This window comes from Opisthocomus hoazin, chromosome 10, assembly GCF_030867145.1.
Source record: "Opisthocomus hoazin isolate bOpiHoa1 chromosome 10, bOpiHoa1.hap1, whole genome shotgun sequence".
Classification (NCBI taxonomy): domain Eukaryota; kingdom Metazoa; phylum Chordata; class Aves; order Opisthocomiformes; family Opisthocomidae; genus Opisthocomus; species Opisthocomus hoazin.
This window is the reverse complement of record NC_134423.1, coordinates 19,606,381-19,631,976: the sequence shown is the minus strand read 5'-3', so window position 1 is coordinate 19,631,976 and position 25,596 is coordinate 19,606,381. Positions and strand designations below refer to the sequence as shown.

At 39.5% G+C, this 25,596-nt stretch overlaps 1 protein-coding gene across 2 annotated transcripts in view; it reads left to right on the top strand.

The window, feature by feature from the left end:
* The first annotated feature begins 9,121 nt into the window (after positions 1-9,121).
* DMXL2 (Dmx like 2) overlaps positions 9,122-25,596 on the top strand; it is a 56,545-nt gene continuing 40,070 nt past the window's right edge. For both annotated transcript variants that reach the window (XM_075432009.1, XM_075432007.1), the window contains exons 1-8: positions 9,122-9,291; positions 17,749-17,874; positions 19,599-19,670; positions 20,282-20,360; positions 20,951-21,107; positions 22,124-22,190; positions 24,088-24,266; positions 24,981-25,164. In XM_075432009.1, coding sequence (XP_075288124.1) covers positions 9,205-9,291; positions 17,749-17,874; positions 19,599-19,670; positions 20,282-20,360; positions 20,951-21,107; positions 22,124-22,190; positions 24,088-24,266; positions 24,981-25,164 — 951 coding nt within the window. In that variant the 5' untranslated portion in view covers positions 9,122-9,204. The remainder of the gene's footprint in view (positions 9,292-17,748; positions 17,875-19,598; positions 19,671-20,281; positions 20,361-20,950; positions 21,108-22,123; positions 22,191-24,087; positions 24,267-24,980; positions 25,165-25,596) is intronic.

The window sequence follows — 25,596 nt, the reverse complement described above, 5'->3', positions numbered from 1 at the left end:
GGAGTCAAGCAAATTTCACATTAACACATACTGCAGCATTCTACAGATCAGTTTGAAGACTAGACTAAAATCCACGTGTTCCTTACCAAAATGTTGACATAGGACTCAACCACCCTTAACTGTCTATGCACTGAGAATCTCCACAGTTAGAAACCTCTACAGATATCTCACATTCTTTGGAGAAAATGTACAAAGAACTGAGTTGTTCCATATATAATTTTCTGGGAAATACATTTAGTTTATTGTCAACAGTAACTTGCTTTTTATTTTTTGAGTGATGCAAATCCCACAAAATAAGTCAGTCACCAGTTCAAAGCTTTGAAGTCCATAGAGCTTCACAGATCACATCACCCTTAAACTTAATGCTACCTCTGAGAAACCATATACAATGCATGATTTATTTTAGCAACCAAATACATAGACAGCACTTTGCTCTTGCTCCTTAGATGCCACTTCTAGAACGTAATTTACAAATATATAGTGCACCTAGCTTAAACATTAGTGCTCTATTACTGCAAGAGATTTGCAAAGACTCATCTGTGGACCCAAATTATGAGCAGGTGTTAACCCAAGAAACCTCTGCTGAATTTCAGTGAACTCCGTGGCAGTCACAGCTCACTAACTCCCCCAAGTAAAGATGACAAGCACCTGCCTTCCTGAAGAAGAAATTAGGATGGCAACAGTTCTAGATAAAATACACTATGACTAAATGGGCCTAGTGAGAAAGGCTATATGGAGGTCTCAGTTGCAGGACTTTTTAGCACTTTGGAAAAAACAAACCACAGGAACAATATAAATCAAAATACCAACTTCAATTGCAAGCTCCCTAGGACATCTATTAGAGATCTTACATGTTCACTGTTAAAAGAACAAAGAAAAAAAAAAAGGCAGTCTATTTTTCTGAGTAAGTCTCTAACTCCTCTGAGTAAACTGCCCACTTGCCACTTCAGCTACTAGCACTTATAGAGAAGTAGCATCCAGAAGTTCCATTCATAAGTCATTGAGTCAAACACCAAGCAAATATATGTCTGACCCTTTCCTAATCAGGCAATTCACAACTGACACTGAACAGAGGACTCTATGCCTCTAATTGTTTCTTTAATCTAAAGAAATGCTAAAAATTACAATTTGACATTTCTTTCATTAAGAAAGTGTCAGTAACTCAAACCTAACTCACTGAAGCACTGCTCATTGGTATTACTGTTTCTTACTACCTCCTAAAGTTTACTTCACTAAGACTGCTTTAGAATGGACAAAAAACAGCTGAATAATATTCATTGGAACTGATTTCAATGAATTTAGTTTTCAGCTGGAGAAGTATATCAGCTCTTTGCTTCTTAGAGCTGCAAGGCAGCCAAATGGAGGTATTTGAAAAAAAAAAAAAAACCAACCCTTAAAAAGAATTTGTTTGTTTAGTTTTCCATTTCACAGGAGATTCTGTATTTTCAACCTTTTACTCTGATTGATGGGGGGAGGGGAAAATATTCACTCATATACAGCCCCATTTATCACTAAACATGTCCTCTGTTCTATATCCCCAAGTTTTTAAAACTCAATTAGACATGAGAGCCTCACTCAAGTTTTAAAAAGAAATTTCATCACTAAGCAGAGTTGGTGAGAGATGCCTCACAGTTATGTTAGTAAGAAGGAATATTGATAACTATTTTACTTCACTTCAGATGATTCATATCTGTCCTGACAGGCTCACTATAAATGCATAAAGCAAATTAAATACTTGTGGTTCTAAAATTACCCACAGTAAACACATTCGTACTGCCTAAGCCACAGCCCATATAAATACAGTGCACTGTTCTCAACACAAGAAAATGCCACTGGGTTGATTAACAACGGTTCAGCTCAAGTGTCAACAAGGTCACAGAGTTTAAGCTACAGACAAGACTACTTAAGAGTTAACAATTAGATCCTCAAAAAAATTACCAAACCAAATTAAACCCCAGTAATTGGCACACCATACATTAGTTACACTGAACTGTGACATATTGCACAAGGGGCAAATTCACAGCCTTATTTTACACACCTCTTCTCATAATGTATTCTCTGTGTAGTCAAAAAAACTAGTCAGATATTCCAGAAGGCAGTTTGAAAAACCTAGCCAGGTAGTCTAGACAAGATGTTGCTCACATACACACTTCAGAGACTCGGCTGAGCATATAAAAACCAAAAGTTAAACTCTGTGGATACTGTTTCCACTCTTCTTCTTCACCCAATGCAAATATACCTTTGGATTGAAAGACAGTGCTTGTTTTGGTTTTAATATTGCAGACAGAAGAAATAAGAGGTTCATAGTGACTTTCAACAGTTAAATCCATAAATGATTCCATACTTTATTTGCACCTGCAGTTCAAAGGAAGCAAAAATGACAGTTACAGTGTTACAAGCTTGGTTGTTTTTACTTACAATTTAAAAACCCACCCTACAATCTTTTGAAACATAGATAATATTATAATAGGCTTAAAGTAGTTCGGGTCTTACCAAAAGCCAGTAAGTCTTAAAAATATGTTGGTTTAGGATACATGCAGGTACCTGTAGAAAATAAGTTAGGCAAAATGACGCAGCACATAACACACAGATGCACGTTTTAAAATAGTCTAAATAAGTGCCAGTAAAATTCAAGAAGGGTACCATGTGTAAAGCAAACTGAAAATAACACAAAAGAAAAAGAATCTGTAATGGAATAATTTATTAGAAGAATAATAGCTATCTTATAAAGTTAGGCAACTTAAAGCTGAAGAAATACACACTACAAGAGCTACTAAGAAAGCAACACAAACCTAAACAAATGACAAGCTTTTCAAATGTCAGTCCAAAACATTCTGGCTTAAATTCCCCAGAAGGGCTTTTAATTCAAGTCTTCCTCAGCCTTTGCTGCAGAGTTGTTCCTGTGGTGCTAACGAAATGGATGGTCTTGAAGAGCTGGTCTGTGTCTCAAAACACTGTCATCAGAAGTTCATAACGGGCATCTTCTTCCGGTGTTCGTCAGTTCCTGGATACGAGTCTGTGCTATAAACAACCCCATGCAACACCTTTCATTACCTCCTTAAGGACAGAAATGTCTGCCTTTGAGAGATGCAGAACTGAAATCTTTGCTGCAGCATGGTATGATTCAGTATGTATCCAAGGTTTGTTTTGTTTTTTTTCCCCTCAGCAAAAGAGGACTAGGGGAAATTCCCAGAACGTCTTTCATATACACCTAGTGCCATGAGAACACTGAGTCTGATACAGAATGCTCATTCTTATGTCAGGAAAGTTGTCTGTGTGCAATTGACATTAAAATCATTTGTCATTCTATTAAATCATCATTTAGAGTGGAAATTAAAGAATATGTACTTATAATTAATTGCACATGGTCATTTGTGACTTCACTGTAGGGATTCTGTTTTCCAGATGCTGAAAAAGCGTACAGAAAGGCAAAATACACAGATGATCAGAACTGCCAGAGTACAAAGTATTAATTCTTTCATCTAAAGAAAAATATTTATATTAAAACAACAGTGTCTCCACACAGAATGGTGGGGGTTGGAAGGTACCTCTGGGGAACACGTGGTCCAACCCTCCTGCTGAAGCAGGGTCGCCTACAGCAAGCTGCACAGGACCTTGTCCAGGCAGGTCTTGATTATCTCCAGAGAAGGAGAATCCACAGCGTCCCTGGGCAGCCTGTTCCAGTGCTCCATCACCCTCAGAGGGACGAAGTTCTTCCTCATGTTCAGACGGAACTTCCTCTGCTTCAGTTTGTGCCCGTTGCCCCTCATCCTGTCGCTGGGCACCACTGAAAACAGCCTGGCCCCATCCTCCTGACACCCACCCTTGAGATATTTGTGAGCATTTAAAATATCCCCTCTCAGCCTTCTCTTCTTCAGGCTGAACAAGCCCAGCTCCCTCAGCCCTTCCTCATAGGAGAGATGCTCCAGTCCTCTCATCATCCTCATAGCCCTCCGCTGGACTCTCTCCAGTTGCTCCTCATCTTTCTTGAACTGGGGAGCCCAGAGCTGGACACAGTACTCCAGATGGGGCCTCATTAGGGCAGTGTAGAGGGGAAGGAGAACCTCCCTCGTCCTGCTGGCCACACTCCTCCTAATGCACCCCAGGATCCCATTGGCCTTCTTGGCAGCCAGGGCACACTGCTGGCTCATGGTTAACCTGTCATCCACCAGGACACCCAGGTCCCTCTCCACAGAGCTGCTTTCCAGCAGGTCCGCCTCGAGCCTGTACTGGTGCATGGGGTTGTTCCTCCCCAGGTGCAGGACCCTGCCCTTGTCCTTGTTGAATTTCATCAGGTTTCTCTCTGCCCAACTCTCCAGCCTGTCCAAGTCTCACTGAATGGCAGCACAGCCTTCTGGTGTATCTACCACTGCTCCCAGTTTTGTATCACCATCCTACCATATATTAGGATCCAGACACTCCAGATAATCCAGAGAATTATTCTAAACATGTTTGTTCATTAAAAGTTTCACTACATTCCTGTACAGCAGAAGCATTTAGCAGAGAGCACATAGAAAAAATTCAGCCAACAGAACTAGATAACTTAACCCTACGCTATTGAAGTCCAATGTCATACCACATTATCACTACTAGGAGTAATTAATGTTTATTCTGCCTCTGCTTTCTTAGCATCTAAGTAATTACAACTGAACAATCACCAAGCAACTCAATGATTTCTTAGAAAAATCCTGTCCCGTTCCCCAAAAAGGCTCTACTGGTCTGGAACTGCCATCACAATTAGACAGACCAGCAAGAAAAAAAAAGCCCTGAAGATTCTGAAAAGAATTAAGAGACAGCACTCCTAGACACAGCCTTCTTAACCAGGGAAAAAATCAGCACATTCAAATAAGCGCCTCTACTCCTCTGTGCCGTTTAAACTATCTGTCCTTTGCGCTACTCCACCATTTCATTGGATTATATTTTTATTCTTTAGAACTGGAAGTGTGCGTGATTACAGGACAGTAAGGGTCCAGAAAGGGGGAAATGTTTAGACACCTATACTCTTCCAGTGTTCAGCATTTAGATACCCCTGGGAAAGAAAGACTGTCAGTTTCCATGAACACGATCTTTTAAGACTATCCAAGCAAAAACTGCACTGTAGCAAGGCCTTTTCAGGAGCATAGAAGTTGCCATCCTTAACAGGTGAATGCCTTTAAGGTCTTCTACAGAAATACACACAACCAACAACAGTTCACAAATTAAGATTGTTATGGGGGCAATCTTGTTCTATCAGTAATAACAATGGTAGAGGAAAAAGCCCCACATTACAGTTCAGAAATTTGTAGCAGAGAACAGATGTTGCATCTTACAGATTGAAGCACATGATTTTCTCCAATCTAAGTTAACAGCTGAATTCGAGTTCTAGAAAAAAAACAGACAAGTAGCTTTTCTTCAGGGAAAAAACACAATTTATTCAAGAACGCAGTGAAGATTTGAGACAATCATCACGAATCATGCGGAAAATATTCACAGAATCGTATAAGCATTGTGCTTAGAAGCTCTCCGTTGCTTGTGGAAAGGTAAAGGCCTTCAGGAGCACAGAAAACAAGAGTGGTCAAAACAGAGTGTGTTCCTCATGTATCAGGACACCAAGGCTGCAGTGCAGCATTTCACCTTTGAAATAAAAGGCAGTCCAGCTATCTTGCATAATGCCTCTTAAGAGCCTTGCTTTCTTTCCCTAGGCTGTGTCCAGCAGATTTCTCTTGCACGTGCTTTAGGATTTCTTCCCCATGCAAATTTCACAGTGGGGTCTTCTGGATTTTCCTCCCTTCCCATAAAACACTCCACCTTCTGCCAAAAGGAAAAAATTCTCCTATCTTTTACCACTAAGCAAAACTAGAAAAAATAGTTAATTTTTTAATATCATGGTTTCTATATCAAAACATAGTATTTCCTCCTGATTATTTTGCATAAATACCAGCTTCTTTTGCCAAGCAAAAATACTTCTTCCTACAGCAAATGGAGCCAAGTTATTCCTCCACAGCAACTGGGTAGTTCAGACTCTGTTTTCTAAATTTGGACCTCTCTCCTTTGCCTCCCTCCCTTTTTGGAACCAGCAGAAAAGAAGATTAAAGTCACAACCTTTGAATACCTATGGATTTATTACTTTTTTTCCTTTCCCTGTAGTTAGAGAAGCAGAAGGCAAACCAGTACAGTCAACCTAATACATGACGCAGACATAGTCTTGAGAGGTCATCTAATCCACCCTACTAGACTTAGCGAAGAGGAAAGTACCCTCAGCATTCCTAACACATTCTTAAAACTCCACCTAAAGGCTGCAGCTGATCAGCATAAATTAAATAGACCTTTTGGGTCTACAGAGCAGCCACTTTCCTGAGGTAACAGAACTTCTCCTTTCACAACTCCTATTAACTTCAAGCCAAAACAGGGAATTCCTGCATAAATAGACTCCAGCAGAGGTACTGCAGGAACTTTTTCTTACAGTTAAAAAAAAAGGAAAGTAATTGAACAAAACAAGAAAATAGTCAGGAATGAAAGGAAAAATTATGAGAACAAAGGCCCCTTAGATTTTTGTTTCTTTATATATCTATACGAGAGAGAGATTGCTTCATGCTCTTGGGCATAAAAATCACTGTTACATGCACTGAAAGTTACTTTAATGTGAGGTATTTAAGTCACTGATAAGGAAGAATCAATTAAGGTAAATAAAACAATGTGTCAGCAAAACTCAGGTGAGAATACTTGTTTCCAGAAGAATTTGAAGGCCTTATCTACAGCTACTTGCAGAATGATTCTTGGCTAAAGCTCCATGCACACAGCTGACCATGTCTACAGCTTTTCACAGCCACAAATAGAGTATTTCACTATTACACCCATAACTTTCACTTCAAAGAGGAACTTTACCTGCTTTAGGATAAAACTCATTCTCTGTCCCACACTAAAGTCTCAGTGGAATTGGAGTACCACACAAGTCAAACACCGTGAAAAGTTTCTTACTAATCCAAGCAATAAGATGGAAGTCTCTCACAGCTGGCATGCCCAAGAGTTACCAGCAGTCTGACTCTGATTAGTTAGCAGACGACTGGGCTGAAGACCAGAACCCTCCCTCACCCTGTCTGTTACTTGGGAAGATTGAACTGATCCTGCAGGTACTCTGCTTTCACTTAAAACTTGTTGCCATCAAAACCAGATATCTTTACTACACTTAAAAGAAGGAAAGCGTTTTCCTTTAGGTCATAGTGTTCTGCTGTCATCTTGCTTAACATGATGACTGCCTGTGCCAATCGAAAAGCTAGTTGGACTTTGTTCCACTCTAAAAAAAAAAAAAACCCACAACATACAACCCCCCCCCCAAAAAAAACCAAACCACCACACTGCTTTTTCCTCTAAGTCTTGTTGCATGCATTTGAAAAAATATTATCCGAAATAAAAATCAGTTCTAAGTTAGCGTAAATTTTATGGGGAAGAACTTCCAGTCAGAAGCATTACAGCATAGTATCAGTGGAAGCATATGAATATTACATAGTGGCTTCACATATGTAACCAGGTCAACTGAAGATCGAAATGTTGGTTTGGTTTTTTTTTTCCCGTTTCACACCAGCTAGAGATCCTGTTCCCTTTAACAAGTGTGGTTAAAAATCTTAAGTGCTATGATGATAACATTTTTTCCATTCAAAGGTATCTTGATCATGTCTTCATTTACCTCTACTGTCTGAGTAAACCCATTTATTCAGTACGAGATGTACATGTCCAAGAAGCAGTACAAGGCAACATGAACCTTTGCAGCCCTGACTCAGGCAAAAAGTGCCATAAACTTTCCAGGAGACTGAGCTTTGCAGCTTCAATCATTATCACCAATAGTACAACTGCAAGAGTACCATATTCACCTAGTACAAGAAAATGGAGAATTTTCCTTAAATCATGACAGCCTGTATACAGACTATTTTTTTCTCCCCTTCAGAGTTTAGAATCCCGTCCAACCAATTTTCAGGATCCAGCCTTCTTCACACCTCTGAGGCAGAAAAGGATAGGCAGATTTAAAGGCTTTTGTTTTCAACAGTGTCTGTTAGCTATTACAAATGAAGTGGCAAAAGCCTCACCATATTTTCCGTGAGGTCGCATAACGCGCATAAAATGCCACCAGGTCCCCCACCTCCTCTTGCTGTTCTTACAGGACCAAGCACTGGTAATTTTCTCACCAACCTCCTGTAAACGGATGCTTACAACGTCCCTAAAACACCGTCTCTTTCTCACGGACACAAAGCCGTTCCGACTTGCAGCATCGTGCCCGCTGTTGAATCAATGACTGGGGGTTACAACCCCCCGAGGAGCCGGTACGCGCTGCTCAGCAGCTCCGCGCACCCGCTGCGGGCAGCCGGAGGGACGCTCAGGGATTTCCAACAGCCTCACAAGCTCCGTGAGACGCGACCAGACGCGAGGACCCTTCACGAAAAAAAAACCCAAACTTCCCTCAGGCAGCGCTAGAGAGGAACGATCAAAGGCCGAGGCGCGAGACCTCACAGCCCGCCGCGCGCCGAGCACCGGCCCCGCCTCACAGCCCGCCGCGCTGCCGCGGCTCGACGGGGCGGCTGCCGGCTGCCAGCCGTCACGGCACGCCCCAGGCGCTCTCTCCGGCGGGCGGCACCCCCCGTCCTGATTCGGGGGACACGCCTCCCCAGCCCGCCTCACAGCCGGGACGCGGCCACGGCAGAGCAATCCCCGCCGCCAGCTCCTCCCTCCCCCCCGCCCACCGTGAGGCGCCCGGCCACCGGCTCACCTCGGGGCGCCAGCCAAGCGCGCCGCATCGCCCAGCTCCTCAGCCGTCCCTCCCTTTTTTAAACCCGGCGCTCTCCGCTTCCCCCGACGCACCGCCCGCCTCGGGCTGCCCGGCGCGGGGAGCGGCCGGCCCGACCCCCTCGCCGCGGGCCTCTCGCTGACGGGCTGCGCCTCCCCCCCCCCTCCTTTAATTGCTTCGCGGGCGCGCGCACAGAGGCCGCTGTCCGCGCAGAGGCGGTGCCTGCGCGCGCCTCACCTGATTCAGGCGCTGCCCAGCGCGTGCGCCGCCTCTCCCTCCAAGCCCCCCCCATCTCCCCCCTTCCCCGGTGCGCGCGCTCGCGGCGGCAGCCAGCAGGGCCCGGGCCCGCGCGGCGGGCGGGAGCGCGGAGCCATCCGGGTCTCGCCCGCTCGTCGCCGGCGGAGGCGGCGACCGCGGCGCTGCCGTTCCCAGGGGAGCGGGCGGCCGCGATGCATCTCCACCAGGTGCTGACCGGCGCCGTCAACCCCGGGGACAACTGCTACTCCGTGGGCAGCGTTGAGGACATCCCCTTCACGGTAATGGTGGCGGTGCGAGGGGAGCGGCGGGGGCGCCCGGGCTGAGGCGGGGGCAGGGTGGCTTGTAGGCCCGAGGATAGCGGTGGGAGGGGCCGGGCCTGCCGGGGTGCGGGCCCTCGTACCGGGGTCAGGCGTACCGGGGGGGGGGTGGGTGAGGCGGGGCGGGAGGCGGCGGGCGTGACCCCCCGCGGAGCGTCGCCGCGCGCTGCGGGAGGGCCCCGCTGCTCGCCCTTCCTCGCGCGAGCACTCCGTGGATCGGCTGGACTCGAGACCCCCAAATTGTGCGCCCCCAAATTTTGCTGGGTGCTTTTTATGGGGGGGGGGGGGGGAGTGGGTATGGTCCTTCTGCCTGTTGCCCTAGGCTTCTTAGGCCGGTCCACTGTTGATGAGCGTTTGGCTTCAATTACTGCGGTTAATAAAACACAAATTTGTCAAATGTGCCTCTTAAACTGGAGAAGAAAAGAAATGGAAAGAAATACACCCTAAGTAAATTTCAATAGTCCAGTGTTTTATATAATAAAATATGTTTAGCATCTGCAGGCTGTTTTTGTCAATCCTAATGTCAATTTCCAATTTTTTAGCTTCTGATATGCTTCTCTGATTCTAATGAGTGATCAGCTTTTGCAATGTTTTGCATACTGTCATCTAATCAGTATGTGATCATTTGGGAATAAATTGTCTCGTTAGATTTTGTATTAAGACTTACAAGGTTATATGCCAGGCATAAACCACTTCCAAGCTAAATGATGGAGAGCATCATTTTTCGTCTGCGATAACAGTCAGCAGACTTCTCAAACATTTAAAGCTTACTTTAGATTATCACAGATGTCTAATTTCAGTAATAAATGCTTGAAAGCCTTAGGAAATAAAAGGTGCCATGTCTGTATATTCGTTGTTCTGCCGCTATGCAGCCATGCTGCTATTAAAGGGACCCCTGTTACTTTTGATATTTATATAAGAAGTTGTTTACTCATATTCTAATATGTTTCTTTTTACTGTGACAATTATAAAAGTCAATCAACCGGTATTATAAAAGACAACTTTATGTTAATTCTCATAATAGTTTTGATAACATCAAAAATTAATAATGAAGCAAATTATGGTTTATACAAGAATTTTCCAAGAACAAAAGTCATGTTTTACAACAAAATGCAGAATCATTTGGTAGCATGTTAACTATGGAACTGAGTATAACATGTCTCACTGTCTTCTCTGTCTTCTGCATCCAATATTTTATAATATAGTAAAGAAGGAACTAAAGGGATGTTTTAATAAAGTATGTTTTAATAAAAGTATGTTTTAATAAAAGTATCTTCTGGACTTCCACAGCTGTAACTTTCTTCTTCCCTTTTTCTCCTTTCTCTGTATTTGTGGTATTATTTCCTGCTGTTCTAGACCTTGATCTTACAGTAAACTGTACTGCTAAAAACATCTGTTTGTAAACAGCTTGGGGTCTTGTATCCACATTCTTAGGCAATCAGTCAGCTGTGTGATTCTCACTAGCATCACAGTCTACCATCCACTTGCAAGTGTCACTTTCGTTAGTGCCCAACCTTAAATTCTGTTGGTCAGCATCAGTAACACTGTATTGACATAGGTCTGTCCTCCCAAAACATTAAGCTGTTTTGAGGCTTAACTTTAACTCAGATCCCGAAGCAGGATTTACAGGTTAGGCAAGAAGTTGTCTGTGCTGGTGGCAGAGCCTGACTCTATAGACACACTCTTTAGACCCAATACCTGTCAGCCTCTAAAACACAGCAGAAGCTGTAAAAGGCAAGAGGTTAAGGGAGATCTGCAGAGTATATGCTGTAGTACGTGAATCCATATGGAGTTAGGCTGTGGCAGAGGAGGCGCTGTTTGTGCGTGCATGTGCTTGCTTATATTTTGGTTGATGCTAGGTCATATGTTTAAGATGTGTGAGAACTAGTTCAAAATTGCTAGAACTGATTCATCATAGGGGCTTGAAAATATGGCTGCTTTGTGTGCAGAAATCACTCACTCATGTTCAACTTGCTCCACTTAATAGTAGAACAACAGCTTAGGTATGTGTATACATGAATTCACTAGTAATAGTTTTGGAGCTATTTCCCTTTTTTTGAAGGAGGAGGAAAAATGCCCTCTTAAGATGAACTTGCGTTAGCTGCCTAACTCCAGCAGTCTTAGGATTCTGAGAGAAGGAAACATTTTCTTCTGACCTGATTAGGGACATTACAATTCTCAGGTTCTTCATCCTTCCTTTCCTCTATGGTTTGCTCTTGGCTTATTTACATGGCTTCTTGCTGGGGATAAAAGTAGACTTTTAATTTCCAAGTCAGCATAGCTAGAGCTAAGATAATAACATGTTCTGCCTCGACTGTACTTTTTTAAAGCTTTGGTGAAAGTCTTCTAGTTATCTTGAGAATAAGAAAGGGAAGAGAAATAATTTTGCCATTCATTTTTCATTACCTGCTAGAAAACAAGTATTAGTGAGTCCATAAAGCAAAACAAATGCAAAGAAATAGAGCTAGGCTTAGGCAGTCTTTATCTGAAATGCACATAGCGTTCTTTCCTCCCTATGCGCCCACATCTGCCTGCAGCAATCCTGACATATATCTAGCATTTCCCAAGTAAGGGATGAAGCACAGAGATGTTTGGTTAACAAACTGGCTTGTGGATGTTATAGCTGTATTGCGTCCAGTCTAGTAGAGTGGGTAATACACAGGAAAAATTGTTTGAAGGGTGATTAGAAGCAAAATAGCTTCATAATGCTGTTTTCTACCAGGCAGTCTCCTCAGTCCCTTCGTTTGAGCTCCAAACAGGATACTGCATAAGCAGAGGGTTTCAGTACTAAATGACAAAGTTCTGGTTTTGTAATTTCTGGTAATAATTCTGTGCACTGTTCAACTTGCTGTTGCTTCATGTTCTCATTTCAGCAAATACTGTTAACCATGTTTCACAAATGAGTTTACAGAAGGTCAGAGTTAAGCTGTATGCAGTAGGGCTTTACAGCACACACCCTGCCTAGACAGAAGAAGGGTATGTTATCTGAACTTCTGTCTAACTGGCAGCTAATAAGTTTTTAATGATAGTTTTTAATGATAGTAAACTGCATTTTTCAAACCATGGATGATTTCACTTAGCTTTTGTTGTTAAGTAGCTATTTTGTGTTGAGCCAGTTTCAGTCACTGACCCTAACTCTGAACAGGATGCATGTTACCAACCTGACTTTCCATGATGTGGAGTCAGGTGGTTTCAGATAAAGACAAGCTGTTTTAATTTTGTTTATATGACTTCTGCCCTTTGTCCAAGCTCAGGGTTGGTTTTTTTCCCCCTGAAACTCTGAACAGCAAGTAGCTGGTCTAGGTTTAAAAAAAAATAAAAATCCATAGGTATGTCAATTACCTGAAGGCTGGATTCTCTAAGAATAAAAATTCCAAGCTCTGGCTACTGTCCCACAAACAGAAGATAATGAATATTTACTTCTTGTAAGAGGTGTTACTAAATGCACAAAATGTGCAACTCTAACCATTATTAATGAAAAAATCAGAATATCAGATTTTAGGGGTATCTGTACAAAAGAACTTTTCTGATAGAAGTGAAAAAAATTAAATTTATTACTTTTCATTTTTTTGAAAAAAATGAAATGCTTCTTGGCGTCTTTCATGCCAATACTGACACTTGGCCTGGAACTGTGTGTAATGAATTTCAGAAGCTGTTGCAAGTGGAAGTCTCCCGCATCCATGTAAACTTTTTTTACCTCATTGAAAACAGCAAAATCTTCATCCACACCATTACGTCCACAAGATACAGCAACTGAGAATAGGTTTTGTCTGCTGTGTAGGGTTCTCCTCTACCTCATCCTTGAAAAACTACTTATTAAAACCCTTATTGGCAAATCCCTCTGTTATTTATTACCACTTGCATATATCTATATGTTTTCCACTGTGTCATGTTTATGTGAACTGGATTACAGACACTTTACATCTGAATCCTTACTATGTTCTTTTTTCTCTGAAGCTTGTGTTTGTCATGAATTAGTCTCAAATGTCGATTTAGGAAAGCCTGTTCTGCAGGCCACAGGCTATTAGTGGTTTGGGGTTGGTTTTTTTCAGTTATTTTGCTAGTTTGCATTAAGTGTATGTCATTCTACTGGTACTTAGGTGGGGGAGGGCAGAAGTGTAAATGTTGTGTCCGTTGATGAGAGTTTGGAAATGTTTCAGAATTCAGGTGTCTTCATCACTAATAGGAAGGTGAAGGAATTTCTGCATCTTACATATTTACCATCTGTAGCCAAAAACTTGAACTTTTTTTTAAATACCACTGTGGGATGATTCCGTTTCTTCCACATCATTTACTGTCTTCAAATGCCTCTGTACCTCTAAGAGCACACACTGGAGCTTGAGAACTTCTAGTCTATTTCACTTACACCAAATTTGTAAAGAGTTGCAGGTTATAGAAAGAGATGAATCATTTTTTATACAGAGAAAAATATTTATATAAAGAAAAACAAGAGGAGAATGTGGAGGAATATTGTTTCCCTGTCTGGTAGTTCTAGTGTTCAACAGTAAAATTAGAGAACCAAACAGGAAAACATGGGCAGCTGAAAGACAAAGATGCACATGCTGCTTTTATATTATCTGAAAATTGAGGATATAGCATAAACTCTTACAGTAGGACAGAATGTCCTGCTTCTGTCTGGTGCTCCAGCATTCAATTAGAGCTTTGTCATTGTTCATTGCAGTGGTCCCAGATCTTGACCATTAGAGCAGACGCTGGCAAACTACAGCTTATTAGTTGCTTCTGGATCCTTCAAGTCATCCTTGCGTACTGGCAGTTTTGCAACTCCATTTAATTTTCTCTTTGAAGTTATCAGTGACATTAGAAATGGCGGTTGGCAGATAGTCCATGTGGGTGGTTTTTACTGCACTTGCGTCATTCAGTCACTGCCTGTAATTCTGTTTGTCTAAGACCTCTGTGCTGCTCTCATCCATTACAGTATCTCAGCATCTTATTTTCCATCTTTCCTTTTTGTGTGGCTTACCAATTTTCCATTCCTTTTATCAGGCTATGCAGATTGTTAGTCTGTTGCCACAAATATTGTGGCCACTGTTATTCTGGCAGGAGAGACCTGTGGTGGCATGAATGATCTCCATGAAGATGTCAGCTGAATCCTTAAGAAGGAACTACTGATGATACATATTATGATACTTCCCTATTCTTTGTCAATGTAGGGTGCTTCTACTTCATTACCAGTTTAAGGAGTGAAAGGACAAAATGAAAATAAGATTTAATAGAAATGTGTTCTTTTCAAGTATAAACATGCTAATATATTGAGTTTATTAGAAAAGCCTCATAAAAGTAACCAAATGGAAAACTTGTATTTAGATGTATAATGTGAAATGTGGAAATAACTTTCAGTGCAGAAAAGTATATTGACCTTTTCTGTCTCGAGACATTTGAAGACTGTAAATGTGAAAATGCGAACACTTGTTTTAAAATGAGGGGACACCTTTTCTCAAAGGTGGGGTTATAATAAATATACTTAAAGTAAATTAAAGGTAAACGTACTTTAATATACTTTCAATAAATGAGAGGCATTCTCAGAATAAATATCTACGCTCAGAAAATGATCCCAGAACCCAGAGACAGCACTTGCTCAAAGAACCTAGAGCTGAAGCCTAGTACCTTGCTGTTGCGAAGGTGTTCTGACTAAGGTCTCTAACAGACTAAATCCTCTCTGTTGGCATAGGACACTTAAGTGTGTCAAGTCATTTGTTGGTGCAGTGCCAAACACAGGCAAAGAGTAGGAAGGATATGAGTGACAGTAATAAGATTTCGCTTAGGAAAGAGATCTCTACATCTTGATGATTCTTTAAGAAAAAAAAAATATTTTTTTGTTTACTGTAAACCACCATTTTAATTCACAGCCGCCTTTTTACATAACTTTGTAAAAATATGCTAAATAGTATAATTAGCCAGAAAAATACTCCTTTGTTGCTGTAATAGGAGGTGCGGGTAGGGGATAAGAGAAGAGAAACTAAAACATGTAGAAAGGTAGATACTAAATTCTTTTGCTTCACAGAGTCAACAGACATACCCAAGTATAGGATATTTTCTGTTTCATACATTAACAACTGTAGCAACTGTGCATGTTTAAGAACAGTAAGCATAAGGAAAATAAAGCTGAGAAGTCTTTTCCTTTCCATATATCATTTTTGAGGCACACATCCATATTTCCTGCTAACAGGATAGCAACTAGTGATAAATTATGTTTAATTTAGTTTGAAATTTGCAAGTCAAGTTATCAATACCGACAATGAAAAAATAGGGTATCCAAGAGGTTTATGTACTTGTTTGAGGTTGATCAGTAGCTTTTTTTTACTGTATTAGTTAACAATTTAAACATGTCTTTTAGTAGGTTTGTATTAGTAGTTATAAGGCAGACTTGAAAAGAAGGTAAGTCTTTCAATTCTTTGCTGGTTTAATTGCTTGCCCTTTGAAGTAAATAGTAGGAGAACCAACTGCTTGTGAACATTGGACTTCTCAATAACTTACTGCAACAAGTGGACATGCTTTCATTTTTCTGTCTGCTTACGGGCATTCACATCCTGGTCTCCCATCTTCTGCCTTCCTAGTTGGGAACATCTGCTGGCCTGTCCAGTATTCCATGCCACTGGTGGAGTTTGTTTTGCAACAAATTCCAATATAAAAAATAGGAAAACAACAAAACAAAATTACTTTCTGTTCAATGCCAGAACTTATCTCAGAATCTCATCTTTCTTTCTCTTACTTTCTGGAAATCATCCTATTCCATTTTAATAAGGACTTACTCCCTTCCAGACTGGGTCTAATAATTGCATAGCCTAGTCATCGAGGAGCTAGGATATTCTATTACATAGATAATCTCCCTCTAAACAACCTTTTAGCGGCTGGGGTTTTTTTCTCTCTCCTGCTTGCATTATGAATAACTCCAGTATCAGTTCCTCAGAGCTTCCCAGAACAACGGTTGTGGGCTTGAAGACTCAGACAACACTATGTCACTTTATTTTTGCGCAATGACCTTGAAAGTCTTTCAGACAATCTATGTTTTGTACACAGTTTTCATTTTTGTGTGTGCACTTGTATGGTGTTTTAATTTCTGAGGCCTGAGTTTCTGCTTTGCTACTTTTATTGCTGTTTCTTTCTTGTTTTTAGCAGTGACTGGACTTTCACTAAATTAAGTGAATTTCTCACTTGTTGCTCTTTCCCAGGAAGATCTGAAGTAGACAGAGAAGGTCATGAGACCTAAATTGTCCGTTCTGGTTCCAGTGGTTATCTTGCATCGTTATCTTAGTGTGCCCATCAATGGGCATTGATCCTGTAAACTCTATAGAAATACTTACAACTTCTCATAGACTTCTCAAAAATAATACAGGCAGCCCTTAAACTTATTGACCTCAAAAGAGAAGGCTTAGGACTCAGTAATTTGGAAATTATTGTGAAAGAAGCAGGGGACAAGTTAAAATGACAAAATAATTTTGTACCATGTGAAATTGACTGTTGAGGACTTGCAGACTCTGCTTAATTCAGCTGTTGTGAAATTTCTGCCTGCTTTATTGGGATCAGCGGAAAACTTACTTTAAGGAAAGCGACTTCTAGAGACTTTAAACAGCCATATTGGTAGATTGATGCTAGGGAGGGATTTATACGCCTGAATGTGGGAGTTCAGTGGAACAGATCATCTGGATTGATTAAACTTTTTAGACTATTCTGGCACACTAGGACAAGTGAAAGGTTAGAACACATATATATTTATCCTGCCAATAAAAAGTTCTGCAAGTTAACATTGTTCTATAACTTACTCTTAAACAAATTACTTAGACTGTAGCATGTATTGCACAAGATACAATATATCCAAGACAAATCTTTGTTGTTTTACGGTCTTACAGTAATGTGCACTGCTTAAAACTCAGAAAAGCCCAGAAACTAGATTCTTATAGAAAAGAATCACTTAATAGTCTTTAAAAAAAAAAAAATATAAAAAAATAATGGAGGGGGGGCAAGACACACACGTATTTAAGAGTTTTACGTGGGATTCAGTAAGTGCTCCTGACTAGTAAACTGCTGGCTGCCTTGCTCTAAGAGGCAAGGATTGGAGGGGAGGAAAAAATCCAACTAAAACTGAAAGAAACTACACAAAAGTGGAAGTACACACAGAGCTTAAGTTTAGGGTTTGTTTTTGTTTGTTTTGGTTTTTTCATGTTTCTATTTGCCGTGATTTAAGCCCTGGAAAAATTAATGTCTCCTTTGCTACTTTGTTTTTACTTGTTGCTTATTCTGTTGGTGCTCCTGAGTTGGTGAGGAATAAACCCGCTACATAGTAGCATCTTGTTTCAATGAGATTATCACAGCTCTCTCAAAAACAAAAGTCCTCTAATATGTAAGCAGTTAGTTTTTAAAATAAATTTTTAATTGTATTTTTTTAAAAAAATATTTCAGGCATATGGCTCTGGTTGTGACATTGTTATTCTGGCAAATGACTTTGAATGTGTGCAAATTATTCCCGGTGCTAAACATGGAAACATCCAGGTCAGTTGTGTGGAGTGCTCCCAACGACAAGGCAGGGTAAGGATTTTAATAAATTTGTATAGAATTTTAAAAAAATTTGAATAAATGAAATAATTAAACAGCAATATAATATATTAATGATATTAACAAGTTAATTTCATGACAAAGATCAGTTTTTACTGATCTGTAACTTTCTGAGTAACACCTCTTGTGTTACTCAGAGAATTTTTTCAGTTTAGTAGTAACTGGGGGTGGGGGGGTAGGGGGGGTGGCAAGAGGCATCTTGTAACAATGGGTTTTGTTCCTTTCCAGGACCTGCAATAACAGGTCTCACAAAGTGTGGAAATATGCATTCGTTATGTATTAGTTACAATATAGTATAAGAACTGGAATGATACTAAATTATTGTCATTGTCTCCATTATTGTATGCTGCCAACTAGCTAAAGAAGACATGGATGACTCATTCATGTGTACATGTATATATACACATATGTGCATGTGTATGTTTGTGTCCTGCAGAGTAATGAATTAGCAATACTTTATTTTTCAGAAAAGCTTAGGCATGTTTAATGTGTTTAGAAGTGCTACAGTGTGAGCCGTCATAACAGCATGGCCCCTTAACTGGCTATGTGGTTTTATTTTTAATCCCTAAATAATGCTAAAGAGACAGTTTAGATTGCTGAGAAAAAACTACTTTCTATGAGCTAGGGAGTGCACTAACCAAATTTTGTTTTTCAGCTGTCACTGCCTAGTAATGTTAGCTATTTAAAAATTGGTTGCAATATTGAGAAAGCCCTAGTTAGGATTTGGGCAGCTGTAGCTTGCAAAGCCCCCACACTGCAGCAGTGTGGTCCCAATAGGACTGGAAGAGAGATTCCAGCTGCACCGGCGGCCCCTGCAAGATCACCATGAACCCCTGGATGGTTCTGCATTTGGGACTCTGAACTTGCGGTTTGTTAATTTCTTTGGAAGTGTGTTGTTGCAACCTTCCCCCCGCTCCCCTCCCCCTAAAGAGGAAATAAGATTTCATAAGAAGTGCCATGAAACTTTTGTATCATTTCTGTATTGAGGAAATTAGATCCTGAATGGGAAGAACTTGAACAGTTTTTAAAATCTTTTCAGGAAGAAAAAGGAATTTTGGAGATAGTCAGAAGTACTCATAAGCATATGGATATTAGGAACATGACCAGATAAACTCCTAATAAGTACCATTTTGTGTATGGAGGCTTCTGTGAAATAAGTGGATGAAAGCAACTGAGGGGTTCAGTGGTGTAAATACCGCAGCTTTCCCGTTTACCATTTGTCTCCCCTCACAATGTATTTAACCGTTCAAAATAGAATCACATCTCTTTTTTTTTCTCATAATTATTATTTACTGGTACAAAATGGAATCTGGGAATACACTGAGACCCAGACACTAATAATTAATTTACTAGTTAGCTGTGAAGTAGACAGAACATGAGCAGGAGCAGTGAAGGCATTGGCTTTCCCTTATGCGTTAACAGTACTTACTCTAGAAGAATATATTAGATCTGATTGATAGTGTTTATCCCACTGAACAAGACGTCTTCCCTACTTAGAGTTAAAATCTTAAAGATGGACTTGTTCAGAAGTATGTATTTCTCAAATTCCTTAATGACATCTGTATTAATTTCACTTTTGTTGAACAATGGCACACAGAAGATGTACTGGAAATTCTTTAGCTACTTTGGAATACTAAGGAGCAGTTACACTTACCTCCTAACCTAAAATTTTGAGTCTTCTGTATTTTTTTTTCCAGATTGCAGCATCATATGGAAATGCTGTTTGCATTTTTGAACCGCTTGGTATAAATTCTCATAAAAGAAATTGTGTAAGTATGTATTTCATGATTGCAATTCAGTTTAGGTTCTTAGAAGAGGCACAAGTCTGTCTGCCAGTCATTATTATTATATTACATTGGCACACAAAAGACTAGTGGATAAACATTTTCCACCATCCGTAATAAAAATGGATGGGTAGAAACTTCCACTGCATGAATTCCCTGGGGACTGCACTCCTCCTAAGTTCACAACAACATCTTCTTCTTGAATCTCATACTAGAATGACATGGTGACAAGTTTTCTTTAACTTGAGGAGGTCTTCAGATCTGTGGTACAGAAATATGACTTAGACTTGTATACATGTACCCAGGCTTGTTTTAACAGCACAGCCACAGCTGAGCACTCAAGCGCTAAGTAATCTACAGATACATTTGTAAGTGTGACAGGTCCACATCTGGTTCACAGGGCACTCTGTGATGCATTTAATTTTTGTAAAACAATTAAGGAAATTATTAATGCTAGATTCAGTCATCTACCACTGGGTCCTGAATGTTTCTGCAACAGGCTTAACAGTAATTTCATAGAGAAAGAAGGAAATATGGATACCTTTGTATTTTGCTGTTGGTGTGAGAATTAATCCTTTACTGCTTTTGAACTACAGCAACTTAAGTGTCAGTGGCTTAAAACTGGGCAATTCTTCCTCAGTTCTATGACTTACAACCTGGCATGGGATCCTCAAGGTGAGTGAAGTTTATGAAGTATTTGTTCAACATTTGTAGTTGGTAGAACTTAAACACACATTATTTTTATTGTAATAAAGTGAGAACATGAATATGGAAATTTTAGAATATCTGTTTTCAGGCAGTGTTGCGTAAAATGTGAGGCTGCAGTTAGCGTTTATGAAGATGCTGTACCAAGTGTTTGAGTCTCCTGTGCAAGATCTTAGTTTGGGAATCTCAGTGTTAAGTTGCTAGCTGACTTAAATTACCACTAATAGTTATTTAAATAGAATTTTATCACAATTAAAGTCAACAATGTACCCAGACATTTGTAAGATGTATAACGATGTGTATATTTTTGAGATGTGAATGGCTATTTAGCATATGCAGCATTCATTATTAAATATGATTTATCATTTGAAGTCACCAAAAACCCCTTGATGTGCTTTCTTAAAACATATTATAAATTCAAAGTGTTGTAATAAAAACAGCTGTATAATATGATTGAATACCTGTTCTGAATAATTCTCTACAAAATATGATGATGGGCTGAATCTTTCAATATATGTGCATCATCTTAGTTTCACAGCTTTCATATTACTTACTTTCAGGTAACAGGCTATTGACAGCAACTGACTTTTTGCAACTGTGGGCCCCTCCATCTAGTGACATTCTAGAAGAAGATGAAGATGATGATCCTGACAATCAGATCAAAGATGATAAAGTTCTCCCAGTTCTAAATGACTGGAAATGTGTCTGGCAGTGCAAGTGAGTGAGATAATTTTCGTTTTAAGACAGATTGCAATGCCACCTCATATATCAACCCTATCTTCCCTCCAAAACCATATTTTAAAATGTGCTTTTAAATCAGCTTAAAATACCATAAAAATCAAACAATGTAAGTTACTCCAGATAAAAATTCCCCAGATAAAAATTCCTCACTTTTTCAAGTGACCTGTCACCAGATAACCTAGTCAAAGGCTTGCCCAAACTGTAGTGCTGGCAATGTATCAAAATTGCCCCCGTTTTCTCATCTTTGAAAGGCGTGCTGATAGATTGCACGAGACTGAACAGAGGAGCTGTAGCAGGCAGATATGCTACACTGATAGAGATGAGAGCTGCTTGCTGAATCTTAGGAAGAGGGTCCTGAAACTCTTTCTACCTAGTTTTATTTGAGATCTATGTCACAGAAGTGCTTCATGATCAGCCATTTATATATATAATATACATAATATATTAAGTATTATATATGATATATTTATATGCAGACTTGGGAAGCAGCTACCTATGAACCTGCTTTCTCTTGACTCTTTTGAAGCCATTTTAGATGTTGTGCTCACAAAGCACTGTATGGGCTGCTTTCCTCTTTCAGACAGCTGACCCATAAGGTGTAGTCACAGACAAATAGTATCACAAGTTATCTAAAAGATCTGGGCTTTTATTTCTTCCTACTGTTTGTCTTGGCTGCACTGGGAGTAGAGGAACAGGTGGGACAAACTTCTGTGATCCCATCAGATGTAGCCTAGGCTTGCCGTACTTAATTTATTTTATGGGCTGTTTTTCTGTAAAACTGTGAAAATACTAAATACTTTGTTTTATTGTAGTTAATACTTTTTATGCTTCTGCTATTTCTAAAGCATGCTTAAAGAAACAACTATAAAATACTAACAGATTTCATTTAAATAATGAACAGTAATATTTAATCAACCGAATACGTACAGAATAATACTGTAGAATAAATAGGCTTTACTTACGACTTAAGACTTCACTCTTGTGTTCTTTAGGACTGCAGTATCCGTACACTTGATGGCATGGTCTCCTGATGGTGAATACTTTGCAACAGCTGGGAAGGTAAGGACAAAAAATAGAACAATTAGTGTTTGAAACGTTTTGCATTTGTTTGACAAAAATAAATAAATAATATAGAATAGTCCTGGACCATACACTGTATTGTAGTCCGAGCTAATTAAATTCTCTCACGTGTAGTGCTCTGTTTTCGTGTAATTCCATGAATTTCAGCAACAAGAAATCGGATTTAGCTGTGTACTCTTACTGAATACTTAAGAATCAACCTGGAAACACAGTGACAGTGGTACAGACTTGTGTATATATATATATATATATTTTTTTTTAATAAAATATACTTAGATGAACTTTCAGGTATGCATAAACATGTTTTTCTACTTCTTTTGGAAATAATGAGGGTAAATATTAAATCATTATGATAGAAAACATAGACATTTAAACTGGTATAATATGCACACATCAGTGGATAAATTAGAAGACATTTTCCATTTAGTGAATTCTGGGTTCTGTTGTCAGTTCTTAACTTCTGTTTCAGTGTGGCATATTTTTTGTCAACTTGCTATGCAAGCTAAGTTTTCAATTAATAATTGTCTTTAATGTCACCGTCTCATTTGAGTGATTCTCTTTGGTTTACAAGTCTGGATAGGTAAGCATTTATTGCTTGCACTTAATGTTGTTTGAACAATGAGATGAATTTTAACCACCTTTGTTTTCTTACACTTACTAAAGAAGACAACAAAATCGTGAGCTGCATTGTTTTATGACTAAAAATGTACTTATAACACCCTAACAAATATTACATTTAGAATCAGTCTGGTTAGAAAATTATAAAAAGATTTGTTTCATTCCATATTTTTATTTCCCATGAATATATACTTTTATATAGCTAAGAATTTGACTAAGTAGATGAGGCAGATGGTTCTATAAGTCATTTTCTGTCTGTAACACAGCTCTGTATTAGTTTTTTCATGAGATGCACAGCTTTGATCATAATCCTTAACAGGGCTGCCTGTCAGACTTCCTTCTTGCTAAATCTGTGGTCAGATACTGTACTTTTTGATGCTTGTCAGGAAATACTGTCTTCTATCTGTACTCTCAGAGGTCTGTAATTTATTAATTTATTTACTTTATTCTGTACCTCCACTCCAGCAGCAAGTCCGGAAATCCAGGGATGTGGCATCCAGCTGTGTACAGTGTATTGCTGTCATACTAGTAATGTTGTCCTTAGCTCACATCAGTATAGTCATACTTCAGTCTCCCTTATCAGCATTTGTAGTATTGCTGTACCAGCGTTTCAGTTTTGTTTCCATTAATTACATCAGTGGTGTCCAACCGTTCAAACCAGAAAGATACCATCGGTTGTGCTGGTGGAGGGGAAGGTTGTCATATGCATCTGCTCCTCTGATGCAGGAATAAGCATCTGCTCCTTTTGTTGTTCCTACTATGCTCGGTAGATACAGTGCTTTCCATAAAAGTCAGGCTTTCTGTGCATGGGAACCAGCAGGGACTTAGAGCATGAATTGTCTCAGTGGAGAAACTGACTGTTAGTGAGCTTAATATTGTAGTGTGAGTGGCAGCCTATTTCTGGCTTCTGCCTTTGCAGGGAAATGGACGTGGGAATTAAGTGTGCATATGTGCTATGCAGAAAATGCATAGAGAACAAAGAGGAAAGTAGGGGGCCAATTGAACTGGAAGAAAAATTCCTTATGGGAGTGGATTGTTGCCAGCAGAATGTTTCTTGAGTCCTGTAACTCATTCCAGGATGAATGAAGCAAGTGGTCTCAGAAATGGGTTGTCTGAAGAACTGCAGATTAGTTCTGCGCCACAGATCAAGTTTTCGTGAAAGATACCAGAACAGCAGTTTCCTTATTTGAGATTTTCTCTTAGTGACATTTTTAATTATAGCTTGCTAACCCCATGGGTTTTTTATTGCTTTACTTAGGATGACTGCCTCCTAAAGGTTTGGTATCCTATGACTGGTTGGAAGTCATCTCTTCTGCCCCAAGAGAATGAAGAAAAGAACAAATGCTCCAGGGATGTCTGCTTCTCGTTTGTTTATTTGGCGCATCCTCGAGCAGTGACAGGATTTTCATGGCGTAACATTAGCAAGTACATGCCCAGGTTAGAAAGTTTTATTTTTAAAAAAAACACCAGCAAGCCTTTGACCAAGATTTTTTTAATGCTCTGCTTAAAATTTGGCCATCAAGAACACGATTAGATTTCTCTGCTTATATTTTCGAGAACTAAAACATAGGAATATCTCCCCATAAGCTTCTGGATTACCTAGTACAGTAGTGACAGTCAATGTTAACAGACAAGATTTATTCTAAAATATAGTCTGAATTTCAGTGCCTTCTCAAGTTATGCCAGGAAGTATGGATGTAAGGCTTTGTCTTCACCAAATGGTGCTATGACATTGGAAAGAAAATGTTTGTTTAAATGATTAGCATTTAATAAGCTATTTTTTGAGCTTTGTTGTTATATACTGGTTCTTAATTAGATGTTTAATTTCACTTTTCATTATTTAGTAAAACTTACGTATTCTTCACATAGTCCAGCAAGTCAGATAGCTTAGGCAGTTTCATAACTGCAATTTTATAACTGTTGTATTTATCAAATAATAACCATTCCATGTTCACATCCACTTTTGCCAATAATCTGTGGGTTTATCAGGATGCCAAAAATCACTACTGATACAAAACCTTTATTTAAGGGAGAGGCAGAAATGTGGATGAAACAATAACTACTAAATACTTGTATACTCCCCTAATTTCTGCAGTGTCCATATAGCTAATTTAATTAATTGGGTAGTAACCTTGATATGTCTATCATTAGGGGTTTGGTCTGTAACGTGTTACTCACATCATGTCTTGATGGCATCTGTCGGCTGTGGGCAGAGACGTTGTTACCAGAAGACACTCTTCTCGGTGAGCAGATCTGTGAAACTAGCACTTCCAGCATTAGCAGCACCATCTCTCAATCTGGAAAGCAGAAGGACAAAATACAGCATGCACTAGAGGTACAAGGAAAAGCTCATTTTGTCTATTTTTTTATTTCAATATTGTTAAAACTTAAATATATAAAGGATATAAAAGTAAGAATGTGTATTATCTAGTTCTTATAAGCGTAACAGAATAGTCTGAATTATTTCATATCGGTTTTTGAAGTCTGTTACTAAACACTGCAGAAGTCAGAGTTTGCATTTCTGTACCCAAGCTTCATGTTCCTAAAACTCAATCTACTTTTTCTATAGCTAACTAATAGTGTTGGGAAGAGACAATGTTTGACATGGAATAGTAAGTGGTGGTTTCATTCTGATAGGATCTGAAAGTCTGTAATTATAAAAACAGTGACAGCAATAAATAAACTCGTTTAATTGTTAGTTATCTGATTTGATAACTGCATTTCCAAAAGGTGATATTATGGGGCTCTAAATTTCAGTGGCAGTCAT